Genomic DNA, 17659 nt, shown 5'->3' with positions numbered 1-17659 from the left:
CGTTTTAGTCTGGTTTCTTATTTGTGTGAATATGCAGTGCGACACTTCTGGCTTTCCTGGTGGAGCTTCTGAAGAGTTCTGTGGCCATGCAGGAGCAGATGCTTGGAGGGAAGGGCTTCCTGGTCATTGGTTATCTGCTGGAGAAGGTAGGTCCCAGTCGACCGCCTCCTTCCCGCCTCACAGATGGTTCCATGTTAGCATGAAGGGAGGGGCGCCACTCTGATCACTCTGATGATGAATGAAGACCAGTGTGAACCGCCACTGTCAGTCAAAGCCTTATTTCTCCTAGTCGTGGGCATGACAGCTCACTGTTCAGTGCAAACCACTGCCCTGATGAGCATAAAAAAAACACCCAGATCATCCCCATCCCTTTTGCTGGAAGCCCTTGTCTCTTTTTATCTCTCCCTCCATCACTCTCCCATCACCCCACTCTCTTGCTCTTCCTTGCCTCCTGCTTTCTTACAGCCCTCTGGCCTTTATCCAGCAGCTCAGAGACTTTTTTTCCTGTTTTGACTTTGAGAAACAACCCCACTTTGTCACTCAGCGTCTGCCAGGGCCGTGCCGGAGTGCTTTTTTGGAGACTGCACCTGAAAAAGCATGCTGGCACATTCGTGGCACAGCCCCCGCTGCCAGGCTGGGCTTTAACGCATATCCCGCCATCTGTTTTGGGCGTACGCACTCCGCACCTCCCCCTTGCCGTACACCTGGGTGCACCACAGGTGCCAGACAGGAACGATGGCATATTACTGCAAAGTTTGAAACTCCTCACTCCGCCTGCAAAGTCAAATGCAGCCCAGTGGGCAGCAGGCCATGTGATGACCACTAGTAGCAGTGTTATTACACTTGGCACAGATCTTTGCTCGCATCGCTTTGATCACTGTTGAGTTTTGCCGGGCTAATGGAAAGTTTTTTTAAAATAATATATGCATTAACCCCATAATAATTCTAGGGCTTTTTGGTGGGACCAGAGACCCATTCCATACATTTAATGTGAATTTGCCAAATAATAAATCTCGAATCTGAATGTTGAACAGGGTGGCTGGGAAGTAGCCTAGTGGGTAACACACTTGCCTATGAACCAGAAGACCCAGGTTCAAATTCCACTTACTACCATTGTGTCCCGAGCTAGACACTTAACCCTGAGGGTCTCCAGGAGGGGACTGTGCCTGAAACAACTGATTTGAAGTTGCTCTGGATAAGGGCGTCTGATAAATGCCATAAATGTTAATGTAAATGTAAATTTAAATGAACAGTAAAGAGGAGCTGTCTGTGGTGCTGATGGCTTATGTCAATATTCATTCATACAGTGCATAGATTTCACCTTAATCACATATACATGTTATTCTGCTCGATTTCCAGATTTTGATTCAGCAAGAGTTCCACCATTCATCCTTTTGCATTTTATAATCACTCGTATTCATACGCTCCTTCCTGAATTCCCAAATTCCCAAATTTAGGTTCCTTCCACGAAATATCAGTTCATCCTGCTGCAATATTCCAAAGAGCAGAATAATAAACCACTTTTGTGCCTTTTTGCTTAATCTTCCCATTTACTTCCATTTATTTAATACCTTAAATTTCAACCACATCACATAAGATGCTGCTTTGAATGAACTTGAATGAATGAAAAACAAGTATGAGTATTTTTAACAAACTCTCTCTGTGTGTCAGTCATCACGGGTCCATATCACCAGGGCTGTACTAGAACAGTTCCTGTCCTTCGCCAAGTACCTGGATGGCCTTGCCCATGGAGCGCCGCTGCTCAAACAGCTGTGTGACCACATCCTTTTTAATGCAGCCATATGGATCCACACTCCAGCCAAGGTAAAACACACACACACACCAATGAAACACTGACCTGCACACGCCTTCAAACACAACACACTTTTTTAACTCCTCTCTGCTTGCATCTCTAAGATGTTAAGAAAAAAACATTTGCTCTCTTGCCTCTGTGCTTTTTCTAAGCCGGTTAAGATTTCAGGGTTCTGACGTTAATGGATATTTCTCTTTTTTCTGTATTAAAGCTTTTATTGAACTTCAAGGATTTATTACTCTCACACACGCACACACACTGAGCACATGAAGAGAGGGGATGTTTTTTGAAATGCATAAAAAAGTGAAATTTGGTTCCTTTCCGATAATGACCCATGAAGAAGCGCGTGAGGCGGAAGAGTCTGGCCTGTGTGGAAAATACGTTTGCTGCAGAGACTGTGCTAGTGGGCCACCTCATGAATAAATAAGAGTGGGGGCTGCAGATGGAAATAAATACAGAGACGTGTAGAGAAGAGAAGGAGATACGTGTGTATGTGTGTCTCCAGAGGGCCCTCATCCTCAGAAGTAGAGCAGATAGAGGGAGCAGGAGAGAGAGAAAGAGAGAGCGCAAGATACAGACTGAGGGAAGGATGGAGCAAGAAAGAGAGACAGAGCAGCAGTAATGAAATGGGTTAGAGCGCCGTGTTTTTTTTTTTAAATAGAACATCCATTCCCTCCCTCCTGCGCCCTGGGACTGAAGCCCGAACCGCTGCCTCCCTTGAGGCTGCGGACCTGGCCCCTTCCCTCGCCTTCAGGCATCGGCAGATGGAGACCACCAGCTCTGTTTGCTGAGCCGGGCTGTAATTGGACCAGGCGTCTCACCCTGTCCCCGCCTGGGCCAGCTCCACTGAGACTCTATCAGCGTCATTATCTCCACACCGGCGCTCTACCCCACAGCACATATCAGTTAGTCCGATTCTACAATGACCTTTTTTTTGTGGCCAGAATGTGAATGTATGTTTGCTGGGATCCATGTGATCAGGGGAACAGGCTTAATTACAACAGGGCATACTAACCGAGCATGCGGCTGGGTGTGTGATGCGTAGTGTAATGCAGGGTCAGTGGGTTTGTGTCTTCTGCTAGCCAGCGTGACTGTGCTACTGCGGGGAACGTGGACGCTACCGGAGAATCTAAAATCGGTGCTGTAATTACGTTCAGATTAAAGGAGCCTAAATCAGTGTTTATTAAACAGAGCCCTGCTGGGACACGGCTGCACCTTAGCAGGTGTACCGGCTCCAGCATTTTTATGTCCAGTAATTGGTTTTATCAAAAGTGAAGCCATTTTCCCCAATCACTCTGACAGGTGCCACATACGTTAATATAAAGTTCACATCCGCCATCAGTATGACCCTCTGGACACCCTGCTGATAAAACTAATGAAAATTATAAATGAACACCGGGAAGCTGGCTAATTAACCAAAGCAAAACCCTTATAGATGTAAAATAATTAAATATTTAATAATCAAAGGATGTCAATTAATCAATCATTAAGAGATATGAGGTGAACAGGGCTATTAAATCATATAATATTTTTTAATTAATTTGGGTTCCTTTGATTGGCATTTTGTGTTCAGTTTTCAGCATGAAAATTAATCTGAAATCTGAATGTTAGTGTATGTTAATGTGAATCTGCAACAAAAATCAATGGATCCAAAAGGATGACCTCCAGCCATGTTTGAGAATTACATACACACTTTTAACAGCATTATTTCTTTGTTGGGACTCCCCCCAGGTGCAGCTGTCCCTGTACACTTACCTGTCGGCTGAATTCATTGGCACGGCAACCATCTACAGCACCATACGGCGTGTAGGCACTGTTCTGCAGCTCATGCACACGCTGAAGTACTACTACTGGGCCATCAACCCCGCCCACAGCAGCGGAATCACCCCTAAAGGCCTTGGTGAGTTCATGCACACACACACTCACACACACAGACACAATAATACACACTGTTTCATAAAGAGTATTCATACATATATGGTTCTTTATTTAAACAATAGATGTTTCTTAGCTTTATTATGATGTGAAAACACAAAAACACACATACACAAGCATACACAGTATGTGCTTAAACGTCTGTAACCTCATACTAAAACAGGAGTGTTAGTGGATCACGTGGCGTTTTAATGAAACCTTTCTCCCTACCGCTGGCCTCACCCACCTCAGACTTGCATCAGTGAGGGCAGAGAGTGTGTGTTCTCTTGTCACACATCTGTCTGCTTGTGAGTTTATGTATGAGTGTATGCATGTATGTAAAATACATGTGTGTGTGTGTCTGTATATGTGTGTTAGAGAGAGAGTTTGCTGAAGGTCTGCTGAAGGTCTGTTTTGTGCATCAGACTCTGAGTGCCCTTGAACGCTCATTTCCTCTCGGCTACACCTTGTCTCATTTCCGCTGCTGAAAGCCTGAGGAGCTTGGCGTTCTGTGCAGCTTTCTCCACCGGCCCTCGGTGGGAGGGACCATGCCTCACTCATGTGTCTCCCTGCGTTAATGTTTAATGATTGGTGGGCTTTCTCATTGTTACAGTGCTCTTAATTTAGCGAACAGCTTTGTGTTAATGCATTTCATTTGCATAATCTGAACAGACACAGTAATAACAGTATAATTATGGAGTAATTACATATATGTTGCACCATGTTTCCCCTTGCAGCAATGCATTTATCACGATCCCTAGCTAACGAATGCAGTATTCAGATTATTATGCTAAATCCGGCCAAACTCTGTCTGTATAAAACATTTGCAAGTGGGTGGCCAAATTAATTGTGTCTCTAATGAATTGGTCCCCTAACGACTCATCTTTCGCTGTGTGTATACCACTAATGATTTCCCATAAACCGAGTCAAACAGAGGGGTGGAACACAGTTAGCGCTGATCGCTCGTAACCTCTGACCAGCCAAGCTTTGCAGCCTCTGTCGTTTTCTGCTGTTTATATTTTAACCTTGCCAGAGCAACATAATATCACAGTAAAGCACCTTAGCTCTGCTTAATGATGAGGAAGGGCGAGGCTGCAGCTACACCAATTATGTTTGGTTGAGGTCTACTGCCTGCATGCAGCCTGGCAGCCATGAATTTTTACATTTTGACATTTCTTCGTCTTGCAGATTTTGTCCTCCTCAGCACCTAATACACAGTAATTAGAGGTGCAGCACACATGTAGTGGTTAATTTAAACCAGAACAAATATGCTGAACAGAACAGAATAGGGAGGGTTTTGTGTGAGGATTGTCCAGGTATATACAAACAAAATAATTATTTCAAATATGCACTGCACTGTTGTTATGATTTTAATCTGATTGATTTTGTAGCCCCGTTCTTCCATTTTTTTTAAAAGCCATTGACAGAGTGTCTGTATCACATACTGCTTATCTGATTCTGGATCCATATACAGTACAGGCCAAGTTTGGACACGCCTTCTCATTCAATGTGTTTTCTTTATTTTCATGACCATTTAGATTCTCACTGAAGGCATCAAAACTATGAATGAGCACATGTGGAGTTATCGCTCGGCCTGTACTGGCCTGTACTGTATGACATGCAATATTATGGGTTTATGTTAAGTATTTTCATTGTTGTTAGTTGGGGCACATAGTCTCAAGGTATTCATAAAAAAAATCTAGTAAATAAGTAAAAGGAACTTAATCAACAAGCTGCAGTTGCCTAATAACCTATTAGTAAGTGCATACTAAAAGCCTCATATAATTTAATTGTATTATAATTTGCCCCAAAATCCATTAAATGAAATACAATTATAAGTGTAAGGTTGTTGTAGTTTTTAATCTGATGCGCCTGTGCATTTGTCAGGTATTGCAAGGATAAATCTTACCAAATAGACAATGCCGAGGCCCGTCGGGCTCAACTCTTGATGTTGCTGGTTATAGTTTTTATGACCACTAGACCACCGCCCTCAGAGGCTCACCTGTAATCCATTTTCATTCCTGTCTTTAGGCCAAGATACAGGCCTGCGCATGAATTAGTAACAGATGAAATCTTGTTCTGGTGTGTGCTTGTGAAGCCCAGCTAGTCCGAGTTATATTTAGCCTGGCGCTCCACTTCTGCCGCCCTCCCCACATCGATTTTCCACGAGATACCGAGTGCTCAGTGGATCTTATTTCAGGTTTTTTTATTCAGTCTAAATAATTCATGGAGTTTAGGAAAATGTAAAAAATGTTAACTTTAGATTTTTGGTTTTAAAACGAGATTGACTAAACTCAAGTGAAATTCATATATTACTACTAATAATAGTAATAATAATCAGTTGATGTTACTTTTGATAAATGTTGTCATCAGGCATAATATTGTCAAGTAGGCAAACATTCTTGAACTCACTGCTCACTAAGAGAGGTGACCCTGACAACAGCCTTCCTCCCTAATGTGTTATTTTTCTGCCCTGTGGGCTGCTAGCCTCTGGGTTGACTTTCCACTGTTGTAATGGTTTTCATCTGATTGATGCTGTAGCGTCGTTCTTCAGAAGCCACTGACACAGACTGTGAAAAACTAAAATCCATCCACAGACTGGCTGTATCACATACTGCTTATCTGATTCCGGATTCTGGATCCATATATGACCCGTAATATTATGGATTTATGATCTATTATTTGGGTTGGTTTTTACTGCGATACACAGTATTAGCCTAGTGGGTAACACACTTGCTTATAAACCAGAATATCACAAAGGTATCACAGGTTCAAACCCTACTTAATTGTGTCCCTAAAAAAAACACTTAACCATGAGTGTCTCCATTGGACTGTCCCTGTAACTACTGATTGTACAGTAAGTAGACCTGGATAAGGGTGTCTGCTAAATTCCATAATTGGAAATTACACCAACACATTGATATGCACACAAGGTATTAAACATTGGGAGGAGCTCCAGTTGTGGATGCCGCATACTGGCGAATACTTTTAGTGTCCTAATTCCAAGACACATACACACTGCATCTGTAATGTGTTAATGGTGTGCAACATGTAATCTGACAGAAAAAGGACAAAAATAAGTCTCGGTTGTTAGGGAATGAGGCGCAGAAGAGGGAAGTCATTATGACGGTCCCGCAGAACCTCTCCCATGGGCGGCACGCCAGCGTACCCCACTGACGCAGCTATCGCAACCAAGGGTGCTGCTCTTTCTCACTTCTACTCTGCTTATTTGGCTCTGTGCGCATCTTGGTTTGGCTGCAACATTCTGTCAAGTCTCTGGGTTGGTTAGGGAATGAGGCGCAAAAGAGGGAAGTCATTATGACAAAAACGGCACAAGGGCCAAAAAGAACAGAAAAGGTGAGAACACAACCCCGTAGGCGGAACAGAAACGAACACACGTGTTACGTCCTGTCCACATCAATGCTGCAGCGTCCTCTCGCTGCTACCTCTTCCTTTTACGGGGGTCTAATCGCGGATGCCTACTCAGCGGCAGCGAGCCTGCTGATTGGTGCAGGCTTGGGGGAATCTTGCAAATCACATTGCAAAGACTTAACTTAAAAGTCCCTTTTGAAGGCTGCTTTACAGATATGTATATTTTTTCCAATGAAATGCTGCATTTCACTGACTTTCATTTAATGATTTGGTCTACACAACCTGGCCTAAAAAACGCTATTGTGCATTTGCTTTTAAAATGTGTTACATACCAAACAGGCCCTTGTGCCAATTTGTAGATGTCCCTCCCAACTATTCAAGCTCATCACATTGGGCAGTGGTGGGCTAATTACGGACCAGTAATCATTTACATTTACATTTACAGCATTTATCAGACGCCCTTATCCAGAGTGACTTACAATCAGTAGTTACAGGGACAGTCCCCCCCGGAGACACTCAGGGTTAAGTGTCTTGCTCAGGGACACAATGGTAGTAAGTGGGATTTGAACCTGGGTCTTCTGGTTCATAGGCGAGTGTTACCCGCTAGGCTACTACCGCCCTTCAGAAGGTTGACGGTTGGAATCCTGAGCCGCCAACTGAGCCGCCAGCTGCCACTGAGCAAAGCACCGTCCCCACACACTGCTCCCTGGGCGCCTGTCATGGCTGACCACCGCTCACTAAGGGTGATAGTTAAATGCAGAGGACACAATTTGTTGTGTAACCGTGTGCTGTGCTTGCTGTGCTTCACAATGACAATCACTTTGATAACCGTTCTCCATAAGAGACATATTGAATTTTGATTGGTTTAGTGGCATGTTGTTGAAAATTACCTTGTGATTTGTATGTGGCGATAGCAAGCAGAAATAGCTTGAACAAATTGAGGAAAAAATATGTCTGCATTTGTGATTTTTTTCCATCTTAAAGAAACACATTCACATTTAAGTTAATCCACCCACATGGCAGCTTAGTGGCATTTTATTTTATTTATTTATTTTTGCTTCTGGAACATTTTTGTGTGTGTTGGGAATAGATCAGTTTGCCAGATCAGTAATTCTGCATTGAGGCTCTCCCACATTGATTTAGCCTTAATTTGTCATACTGTGCATTCTCCCTTTTGTAAGGAATGACTAAACAAAGAGATAGACAATGAACAAGGAGCAGGAAAGATAATGAAGTGTTCAATTTAAAGAACAAAGAAGGAGGACGAAGGCAGTGGGGAGGCTTCAGGTGGCCACTTTGTCTTGGGAAGTGCCTGAGCTTGTTCACAGGGTGACAGCAAATGGAGAGCACTCCCAAATTAAAGCCATGTATCACTTTCTCCGGGTGCATCACTGCAGGCTCACAGGCACAATCACACACACTCACACACACACACACACACACACACACATATGCAGTTCTACACCTTCTCCTTCATTGTATCTATTTACCAGGTCATATTAGACCACTTGCACACACACACACACACACACACACACACAGGTAAATGAGAGCTAAATGTAGCCTCACTTATTACGTGTACTGCATCATTGTGAAAAACTGTAAGATAAATGATGAAGGTCAGCGTGTAGAAGAACACAGAGGACAAAAGAAAGACAGGAATTGGTGCTCTTGTTTTTAGAAAATACATAAATGAGAATTAAAGGAAATTAGCACAGAATTGCCCTGGACAGCGTTGAGACAGGTCTCTCCCTGTAACCTGATGCTCTGGTAAGCTGGGCTCCAAGACGAACTCTAATCACCTTCTTAGTCTTGTCATGTCACCACAAATATTTAAACAGAAAATTGTCATTTTACAGTATTAGAGAAAAAATAATTTTAGGATATATTATATTTATTACTAATTACTCAGTTTGGAACTCAGCAGCATAGTGTTTGCTCCAATGTTTTTGGAAGTATTTTTTGTTATGTATTTTGCACATTTCACTTTGAAAATTATTTGTAAAATACAGTCAATACTGTGTTGGTTAATGTAAAAAAATTAAACCCTTTTTGGTTTAAAATATGCTTTTAAAGTTACATTTTTTGCTTTTTGGTGCTACAGGGTCACCTTGCCTTTCTCCAGCTGTTAACAGTCCTGCCAGTCTTCACAGGAGGGTGCAAATCCACTCTTGACATGAATAATGGAACCCAATTCTTTGACAAATCCGACCGAGTCAAACTCTGTACACAGACGCAGTGTAGATTGTGCCTTGTGTTAAACCAGCGAGTCCTGAATGCTGAAATTGCCTTGTGCTGCGATCATATCATATCCATAACTCTGGCTGCTATTTTTTTTCTTTTCCAATTTTACACAAAGAACAGATCAATTTTGATAAGAGACCTGGCAAATATTGGTGTGTTTGTACAGAAGAGCTCCTGCCCTTTGGTTATTTAGACTGATAAAGGGTGGGCTGTGACAATTAACTTTTTTTTTTTACCTTCAAGCATTTTTTACCTTCAAGCATCCATGGTATGACCTTGCAGATAATTTTAAAAGTCTCTTCTGTGCTGTGAACTGTAATGTGAGACAACATTAGTTTGTAAGTAATTAAATAAATAAATATATGAGGCACACCGATGATGGTAAGGATAGGCAGATCTCAGATCAGTCCAATTGGGATATGCTGTACTTACAAGCAGCCGGCTTTTGTTTGCTGTGCTGCTCTATTTTGGGTGACCCACTTACAGCACCTGTAGTGACTCTAGGAAGCATGGAGAACATGTGGAACTGGTTCAGACAATGTGTTACAGCACCAGCTGAGAGTAAAATAAATGTGTGGTGGGTGTGTGAATAGTAGGTGGGATCGGTCCAGACTTCAGATCTGAACAGAATCATTCCACTGCTGGGCGCCCATAGTACCTTTACCAAACTGGAAGAGCGCTTTAATATGCTGTTTGCTTCTTAAGACCCCCCTCGTGGCACCATTAATGAACCCATTCCTCTCAATTTCTCATGCACTGTTAGCTGGAGAAAGAGAGAACACAACATACAGCACAAAAACAAAGTTAATGCTTTTAGACAGGCTTGAAATGAGCGAACCCCGAAGGCCAAACTTTTCTGTCATGGTGCATGGCTGTGTGAAAGGTCTCCTCATCTTACCCACATCATCTCGGCATCACGCTTGTGTGGTTTTATATATGATGGAGGCATGGCAGAGAGGATTTTTGATGGAGAACTTTTTGATGGATGTCCTGTATGACTTGGCCCTGGTTCACTGGGCACCCCAGGCGGATTCCTGGCGATCTCGGCTGGGCTTTCGATGAGCACCTTGGCAGTGTGGCTGACCTGCTGGCCTGGGCTTGTGGGTGACATACTGATCAGACGAGACTCCTGCTGGCTCTTGATAGCTGGCTAATGGAGTTTCTCAACCACACCGGGCTTATCGGTCCTCCAGGGTCAGCTACTCAGCAGGGCTGTATGATTCTGGACGGAATTCTGTCACAATTTTTCGGGATCGAGATTTTGCCGCTTTATTCTGTGTACTCCCCTGGCACGCCTGTGGTCCTGGCTCAAGCTGGTTTATTGTGGTCCGTGTGGCTCCATGTGGTTTAATGTGTTGGACACCTTACTGCAGACTAATGACCTAAGACTAATGCCTACCCTCAGAGAAGTTAAAGGCCTTCAGTCTAACACGCTTCTTTGTGTTTGCAGATGGTCCTCGGCCGACTCAGAAAGAGATCATCTCTTTACGGGCTTTCATGCTACTTTTCCTGAAGCAGCTCATCCTCAAGGTGCGTCTTCTGTTGCTAACCCAGGATGAGAACATGTCATTTATCTCTCTAAATGACCACACTCAACTCATTAGGTCCTGAGTTTTCAGCCTCATCATCGCAAAAAACTCATGCAGCAGCTCTCATGGCTGCTTTAGTGCTGCCTGAGTTACTGGCTATATCTCAGCAAGGAATCATGCAAAGTCAAACAAATGATTAAAACAGGACTGGCTTTTGGTGCTTGCTGATTGTTGTCATCACCTGACTGGTTTTACTGCCTTACAAGGAGCGGAGTTGTTAATGATGTGTTCCTGTATGGCCGTGCCGATCGAGTGGTATCTTTCTCTCCCTCAGGACCGCGGTGTGAAGGAGGACGAGCTGCAGAGCATCTTGAACTACCTGCTCACGATGAACGAGGTGAACCAACCTCACGTGGTCCACTTTATTGAGATTAGAAGGCTGAATGCGCATGTGTTCGTGTGTCAGTGTGTGAATGATGCTTGGCAGGCCGTTGCCAGCATTGCCAAATGTGAGATATCACATCTTTTAATCTCCCGTGAAGACCCTTGAGTCTATCGATTGTGCGTTCGTGTTGACCTGTTCGGTAATGGAGTCTGTGCTTGTGTGCGAGCCTGCTTGGTTAGTCCCTCTGCATGCGTTTGTGTGTGTGTGTGTGTGTGTGTGTGTGTGTGTGTGTGTGTGTGTCTGACCTTTTATTCCCCCTCTACACAGGATGAGAACATCCATGACGTTTTGCAGCTTCTTGTGGCCCTCATGTCTGAGCACCCCGCTTCCATGATCCCTGCCTTCGACCAGAGGAACGGGATACGGTGAGCCCCGAGGGACCAGATAATAATGGCTGGACAGGATTTACAGCAGATATCACACGCACCATTGTTCTGCGAGGTGTACTTATAAAATAATCCAATAATTAACAAATAAAACTTGCATCTACAATTTCCTATTGGCTGACTGCGATCAAACATCTAGCACGATGTGTCCCTGGTGATCTATAAAATATAAATGGACCTCGCCAAGTTATTCTCCTGGTGAAATGGGAGAGGCTAGCGAGCAGCTGCAGCCCCTTTGATGAGGAAACTTATTTCATGGTAGCCCGAGTTTACAATGAAGTAGGAAATCCTATTCATTTCATCAGGCCCCATTCCCAGCTCCATTTTATGGTGCGGTCACAGTACGACATTCACATCCTGGTGGGAAATATACTGGGAAGTATATTGTCGGCCTCTAATGATCTTCCCTCCTTTTCATCTTTCTCGCAGGGTCATTTACAAACTCCTGGCCTCGAAGAGCGAAGGCATACGAGTGCAAGCGCTCAAGGTTCTGGGGTACTTTCTGAAACATCTGGGTCACAAGTGAGTGACTGCCTGCTGGCAGCAATCTGTCTTCTATTTGATATAAATAAAAAGAATGTCTAGATGATAACATTTTGATTAGAAGTTAATTGCTCTGTGTATTCGGTGTATTCTGACTGTGCAGTATTATATCGAGAATATAGCTCATGAAATGCGCACACACTGCTGTCAGCATGGTGCTGCTTCACATTCAAATTGCTATTGAATGTTATTGCTGGTGTGCAGGTAGCGACCTACAGAAGATGCTTAATATAGTCAGTTTGAGCTTTGCAGGCCTTTGTGAATGTAACAGCGTAGCATAATAAGTTTATAATAAAAAAAGGCATGGGGTGGGGCATGAGATGCAGGGAGTGAGCAAAAGATGCCTCATGGCATCACTGGGATTTTGGGCTCATCATGCATTGCACCATTACTAAGGGCTCTCTCTGCTGGGGAGGATGGTAGATCACACAAATGCAAGACTCCCTTCTCTTGGGAAGCCTGAGCTCACTTGAAAAAGGCATTTTTTTTTACATTAAAGGCTTATCGGACTATGACATTAAAGCCTCCTCTGACAGCAAGTGCAGCCATATGGTGTGTATCTGAAAGGGTTCTTCCATAGAGTGCAATGACGTATGCTTCACACGAAGACACACCATAAGACTTTCTGAAGTCTAATCACATTCCTTCTCAGCCCCCCCAACTTTTAAAATTGTTCTGTTACATGTAATATTGCTTGTATTGGTAAAGGCCATTCTAATGAGAATTATCCCAAAATAAATCATTAATCATGATCATTTAACCATGATAACCATGGATCGTAAATGTGTTTAATGCTCATAGGCCATCATTTTACCAGCTTGCAAACGTATCCCGAAGCCATCTGGCCCGACTCCGTATTCAAGGTTGAGTTTGTAACTGCACTTTTCCCACAGTGTCCAATTTAGCAGCCTTGGCGAACTCTGGCAGGAGATGTCCCAGCATGTCTTGAGGCACGTTGGAGCGCAGCGAGGTTCATCTGGGGGCTTGTTGTGACAGGCAGACAGCATGCCGTGTATAGGGGGAGAGTTTGTCACAGGGAGAGTCCCCCGCTTGAGTTTTATAACCGCACCCCCCTACCCCACTGTGTGTTCCATATATGATGGGCTTGTTAGCATGTTTATGGCCGACATGGTGATGCCATGTGACAAAGGCCGCTGCTTCCTGACATGCTGTCACGTCCTCATGACAGTTGAAGCTCTAACGGCAGATCTGTGTGTGTGTGTGTGTGTGTGTGTGTGTGTGTGTGTGTGTGCGTACGGTTTTTCAGGAGGAAGGTTGAGATCATGCACACCCACAGTCTCTTCACGCTGCTGGGTGAGAGGCTGATGTTGCACACAAACACTGTGACTGTGACCACCTACAACACACTGTATGAGGTACGCACAGCGAGGCAGTTCCTCTCTTGCTTTTTTATATGTTTGCTGAATTTTCATCTGACTGACCTTGTAATTTTGTTGCTCTGTTAGATTTTGACAGAGCAGGTGTGCACGCAGGTTGTACACAAACCGCACCCTGACCCGGACTCTACGGTGAAGATTCAGAACCCAAGTACGTCATATCTTGAGATCTTAGTGAGCTAGAAGGGTTGGTTGGGTCTGTCCGGGGAAAAACTCCATCTTATACATTATTAGATTTTCATACCTCCTTTTTTGTCTCCAAGACATGACATTTGAGAGCTTGTCACCTTGCAGTGTAGCTTGCGCCTACCCTGTCCGTACCTGACAAATGTGGGATAAAAGACCCTATTGCTGTAAAGACTTGTACCAGATTTCATCTTTGAGATCATTGGTGTAAATGCTATTATGCCTTGTCATAATGCTTAATTACTTGAGTGTGATTTTAATGAAACAAATTCACCTTATAATTTCTCTACTGGACTAAATATATTTTGAAAGAAAGCTAGATATTTAAAGTTAAAAGTAGTTTTTTACACATGTTATTGAGCAAGATTGAAAAGACGTATTTTAATACATTTTTGCTGTATTTTTTCTCAGTATAAGCTTGGTCAGCTTATTAAATAATAAGACAAGTGTCTTGTATGTTATGCTTTTTTATGACACCTGCTATTTCAGTAGGCATTTGAATGGCATTTTTTTGTGAATCTCTCTCCGTTCTCTTAGTGATCCTTAAGGTGGTGGCCACTCTGTTGAAGAACTCCACCCCCAGCGCCGAGCTGATGGAGGTGCGGCGTCTCTTCCTGTCCGACATGATCAAGCTCTTTAGCAACAGCCGCGAGAACAGACGGTGAGGCCTACTTCCTCTCCCTGCATCTCGTTGTCACCTCGGGAGACGATTATCGCTATGATTAATGTGTCAAGGAAGAGATGAACATGGAAAAGAGAGGAATAAAGGAACCATTGTTCCCCCTCGTTGTTGACTGTTTAATGGAGTCACGTCAATACTAAATCATACTTTAATTCATGGCATGTTCCATAAGAGCAGCTGTTTCAGTGACACACGCTAACTTATGCAAATGTGCGCACGCGCACAGAACAACCAATCAGATTGTCAAATACACACACAAATACACAGACAAAAAAAGGTGCCTGGCTCATTTGCAGCCCTTTGACAGGCATGCTGGGAAGGCTTCAGGCCGTGGTTGGTGGGCTCTTAGTCATCAGCTCTGTCATGTGTCCATCAATCACACAGAGCCATGATGACTTAAGTACCTGCTATTACGACTCTTCATCATGGCTATAATTGGGGCATAGTGGGTAGGCAGGACTAGCCGTCTTTTCTTCTAATGCTAATCTCTACCTCCGTTGGTAGAAGTGTAATATTACAATACAGCACTATGAAAGACTATGCAATATATGTGCATCACACATATATAAATGTGGCCATTGTTGGCAATATTAGGTTAAATGAACTGTAACAACAAATAAAGGGTACATATAAAAATATGAATTGGTTGACTATTTAGTGGTTGTGAAACTAAATCTGTGAAACGAGATCTTTTTAACGGGCAATGCCCTCTTATTTTGTTTTTATTCATCTGGAATTTGTTCATTTTGCCAGGTGTCTGCTCCAGTGCTCCGTCTGGCAGGACTGGATGTTCTCGCTGGGCTACATCAACCCCAAGAACTCAGAGGAGCAGAAGATCACGGAGATGGTGTACAATATCTTCCGTATCCTCCTGTACCACGCCATCAAGTACGAGTGGGGTGGCTGGCGTGTGTGGGTGGACACACTTTCCATCGCACATTCTAAGGTAAAAGGCCACAGGCAGCAACAGAGAAACAGCACCCTCTTCTGCTCAGGACGGGTATTACACTTGAAGCGTTTTTTTCTGATGGCATCATGACCTGTGGTCTTCAGCAGCATGAGTAAGATGTCTTTAGGAGAGTTGATGCTGTAGTACTGATGTTAAGGATTGGCTTGGATGAACCTGGGATGAAAACCGCAGCTGAGATTGATTTACAAAAATGCAGGATGACAGTACAATCTGTTTTAGTAGCAGTGAATAAGACATAACCTTTGTGTCACAGGTGACATATGAGGCACATAAAGAGTACCTGGCCAAGATGTATGAGGAGTACCAGCGGCAGGAGGAGGAGAACATTAAAAAGGGCAGGAAAGGTCTGGTCAGCACCATCTCAGGTCTCTCGGCTCAGCCCTCCTCCATCAAGGGAGCGCTGGAACTGGACGACAACTCACAGACGCAGACGCCAGAGAGCGAGGCTGACTATCCAGAGAGTGCTGAGACCTCACGCAACCCCCTGGCTGAGGGCAAGGGCCACGAGGCGGGCGAGGAGGAAGAGGAGGCTGCCCGGGCTGGAGCCGAGGTGAGGGTGGAGGTCCACGACCTCTTGGTAGATATCAAGGCTGAGAAAGTAGAGGCTACCGAGGTGAAGCTGGAAGACATGGACCTTTCCCCAGAGAGCACTCCCGCAGCCTCAGAAAATGGTGCCCTCGTTGGAGTGGACACGCTGCTGGACAACGTCTACTCTGCTGCCGTTGAGAAGCTGGGCGAGGTTGGTGGCGTGCTGGTTCCTGAGGTGGGCACCAGTGCTAGGCAGGATGATGAGGAAGAGGATAAGAACACCGGCCCTCTCATCACTCTTGCCGACGAAAAAGACAGTTTGCCTAGCACCACCAGCAGCTTTTTATTCGGCAAAGTTGGCTCTGGTGCCAAACTGCTGCCCGATCTCACCTCGCCTACTCCGGCCTCCGCCAGTGAGCCACTTGTGCTGCCAAACCTGCAGGTTCACACTGGTGCCAGTGACGACCTGGGCCTTCTGGCACACATGACGAGTGGCTCGGACCTGGGCTCCACCCGTGGCATTCTGGAGGACGATGAGTTTAAGCTGCCGCCCGCTCTGAGTGAAGTGACTTCCGAAGCTGAAAATGCTGCGAAGAGCGCAGAGGGCGCTGAGGTGATGGGAGACGTGACGTCCGCTGCTGCCAAGGCTGCCGGAGACGTTGCCAGTACCGCCTCGGACACAGAGAGATCTGATGACGGCAAGGACAAAGAGATCAAAAAAATCCAGACAACAGCTACTACACAGGTATGACGCACCTTTACTCTTCAATATTTTGCAATACTTTAAATAAAAGCAAAAATGTACATTCCTTGTCATTTCTTTTTAATGTTCCTTTTAAACAAGGAAAAAGTTGCAGATAGAAACCTTTTCCACATATTGGACAATGACAAACCTACATTACTCCATTGTTTTGAAAGGTTATTCTGGGTAAATGTCTTATACTGAATTTATATTTGCATTCACTGACTACCATTTACTGAATAAAGGTATGGTATGAAATTCATTAAAGAGTTCACTCACTATTGCCTCTTCAGCTTTAAAGTGGTATTACATGGTGAGCAGGCTGAGCTGCTGCTAGAATGGCATGTTTCTGACACCATAAGTGTGCAGAATCTCTTTACCACATCCTGCTGGTGAATCTAGTTCATCTGTGAATGCTTTGCACATTGCATCTTTAAATCTACCACAATATTATTCAATAGTCATGTAAATTGATGTATTTCCCATGCTCAGAGACATGAAGTTAAACATGAACATAAAAGGGAATGCCTCGATGGTCTTTTGGTCTTGACTGAGCTTTTGAAACCAGCTGAAGGTGCTGACCTGCACTTTGACAGTGACCTTAATGTTTTGCCAACCCAAGCGGAGCAGATTGCAGCGAAACCAAGTCCGGAAAGATCAAACCAGCGCGAGTGTTTCAAAACGGGCAGCCATGTTCTCTACTCTTTGAGCACCCAGTAGGCCTTTGCTGCTCTCCCCTAGGCCAGTTATAGCAGCACCAGCCATTCGGGCGGGTCTCTACCGTATTTGGGTGCAGGGGGGGTTGGGAGAACAGAGGGCCGAGAGAAAAAAGCCAAATGGAGGGTTGTGTTATGTTTTTGTTCTGTGCCGTTAATTGGGGATTTTCTGGTTCACTCTCCCCATGTGCT

At 44.3% G+C, this 17659-nt stretch overlaps 1 protein-coding gene across 22 annotated transcripts in view; it reads left to right on the top strand.

Moving 5' to 3' along the window:
- LOC114769588 (neurobeachin) overlaps positions 1-17659 on the top strand; it is a 206101-nt gene that overhangs the window by 72178 nt on the left and 116264 nt on the right. For all 22 annotated transcript variants that reach the window (XM_028962751.1, XM_028962771.1, XM_028962754.1 and 19 more), the window contains exons 11-22: positions 38-146; positions 1672-1824; positions 3545-3713; positions 10794-10873; positions 11207-11269; positions 11585-11682; positions 12133-12225; positions 13514-13622; positions 13713-13794; positions 14367-14490; positions 15265-15457; positions 15735-16754. In XM_028962751.1, coding sequence (XP_028818584.1) covers positions 38-146; positions 1672-1824; positions 3545-3713; positions 10794-10873; positions 11207-11269; positions 11585-11682; positions 12133-12225; positions 13514-13622; positions 13713-13794; positions 14367-14490; positions 15265-15457; positions 15735-16754 — 2293 coding nt within the window. The remainder of the gene's footprint in view (positions 1-37; positions 147-1671; positions 1825-3544; positions 3714-10793; positions 10874-11206; positions 11270-11584; positions 11683-12132; positions 12226-13513; positions 13623-13712; positions 13795-14366; positions 14491-15264; positions 15458-15734; positions 16755-17659) is intronic.

This window comes from Denticeps clupeoides, chromosome 19 (genome assembly GCF_900700375.1).
Source record: "Denticeps clupeoides chromosome 19, fDenClu1.1, whole genome shotgun sequence".
In the NCBI taxonomy this organism is placed as follows: Eukaryota; Metazoa; Chordata; class Actinopteri; order Clupeiformes; family Denticipitidae; genus Denticeps; species Denticeps clupeoides.
The sequence above is the reverse complement of the archived record's forward strand: the minus strand, read 5'-3'. Positions and strand labels throughout refer to the sequence as shown.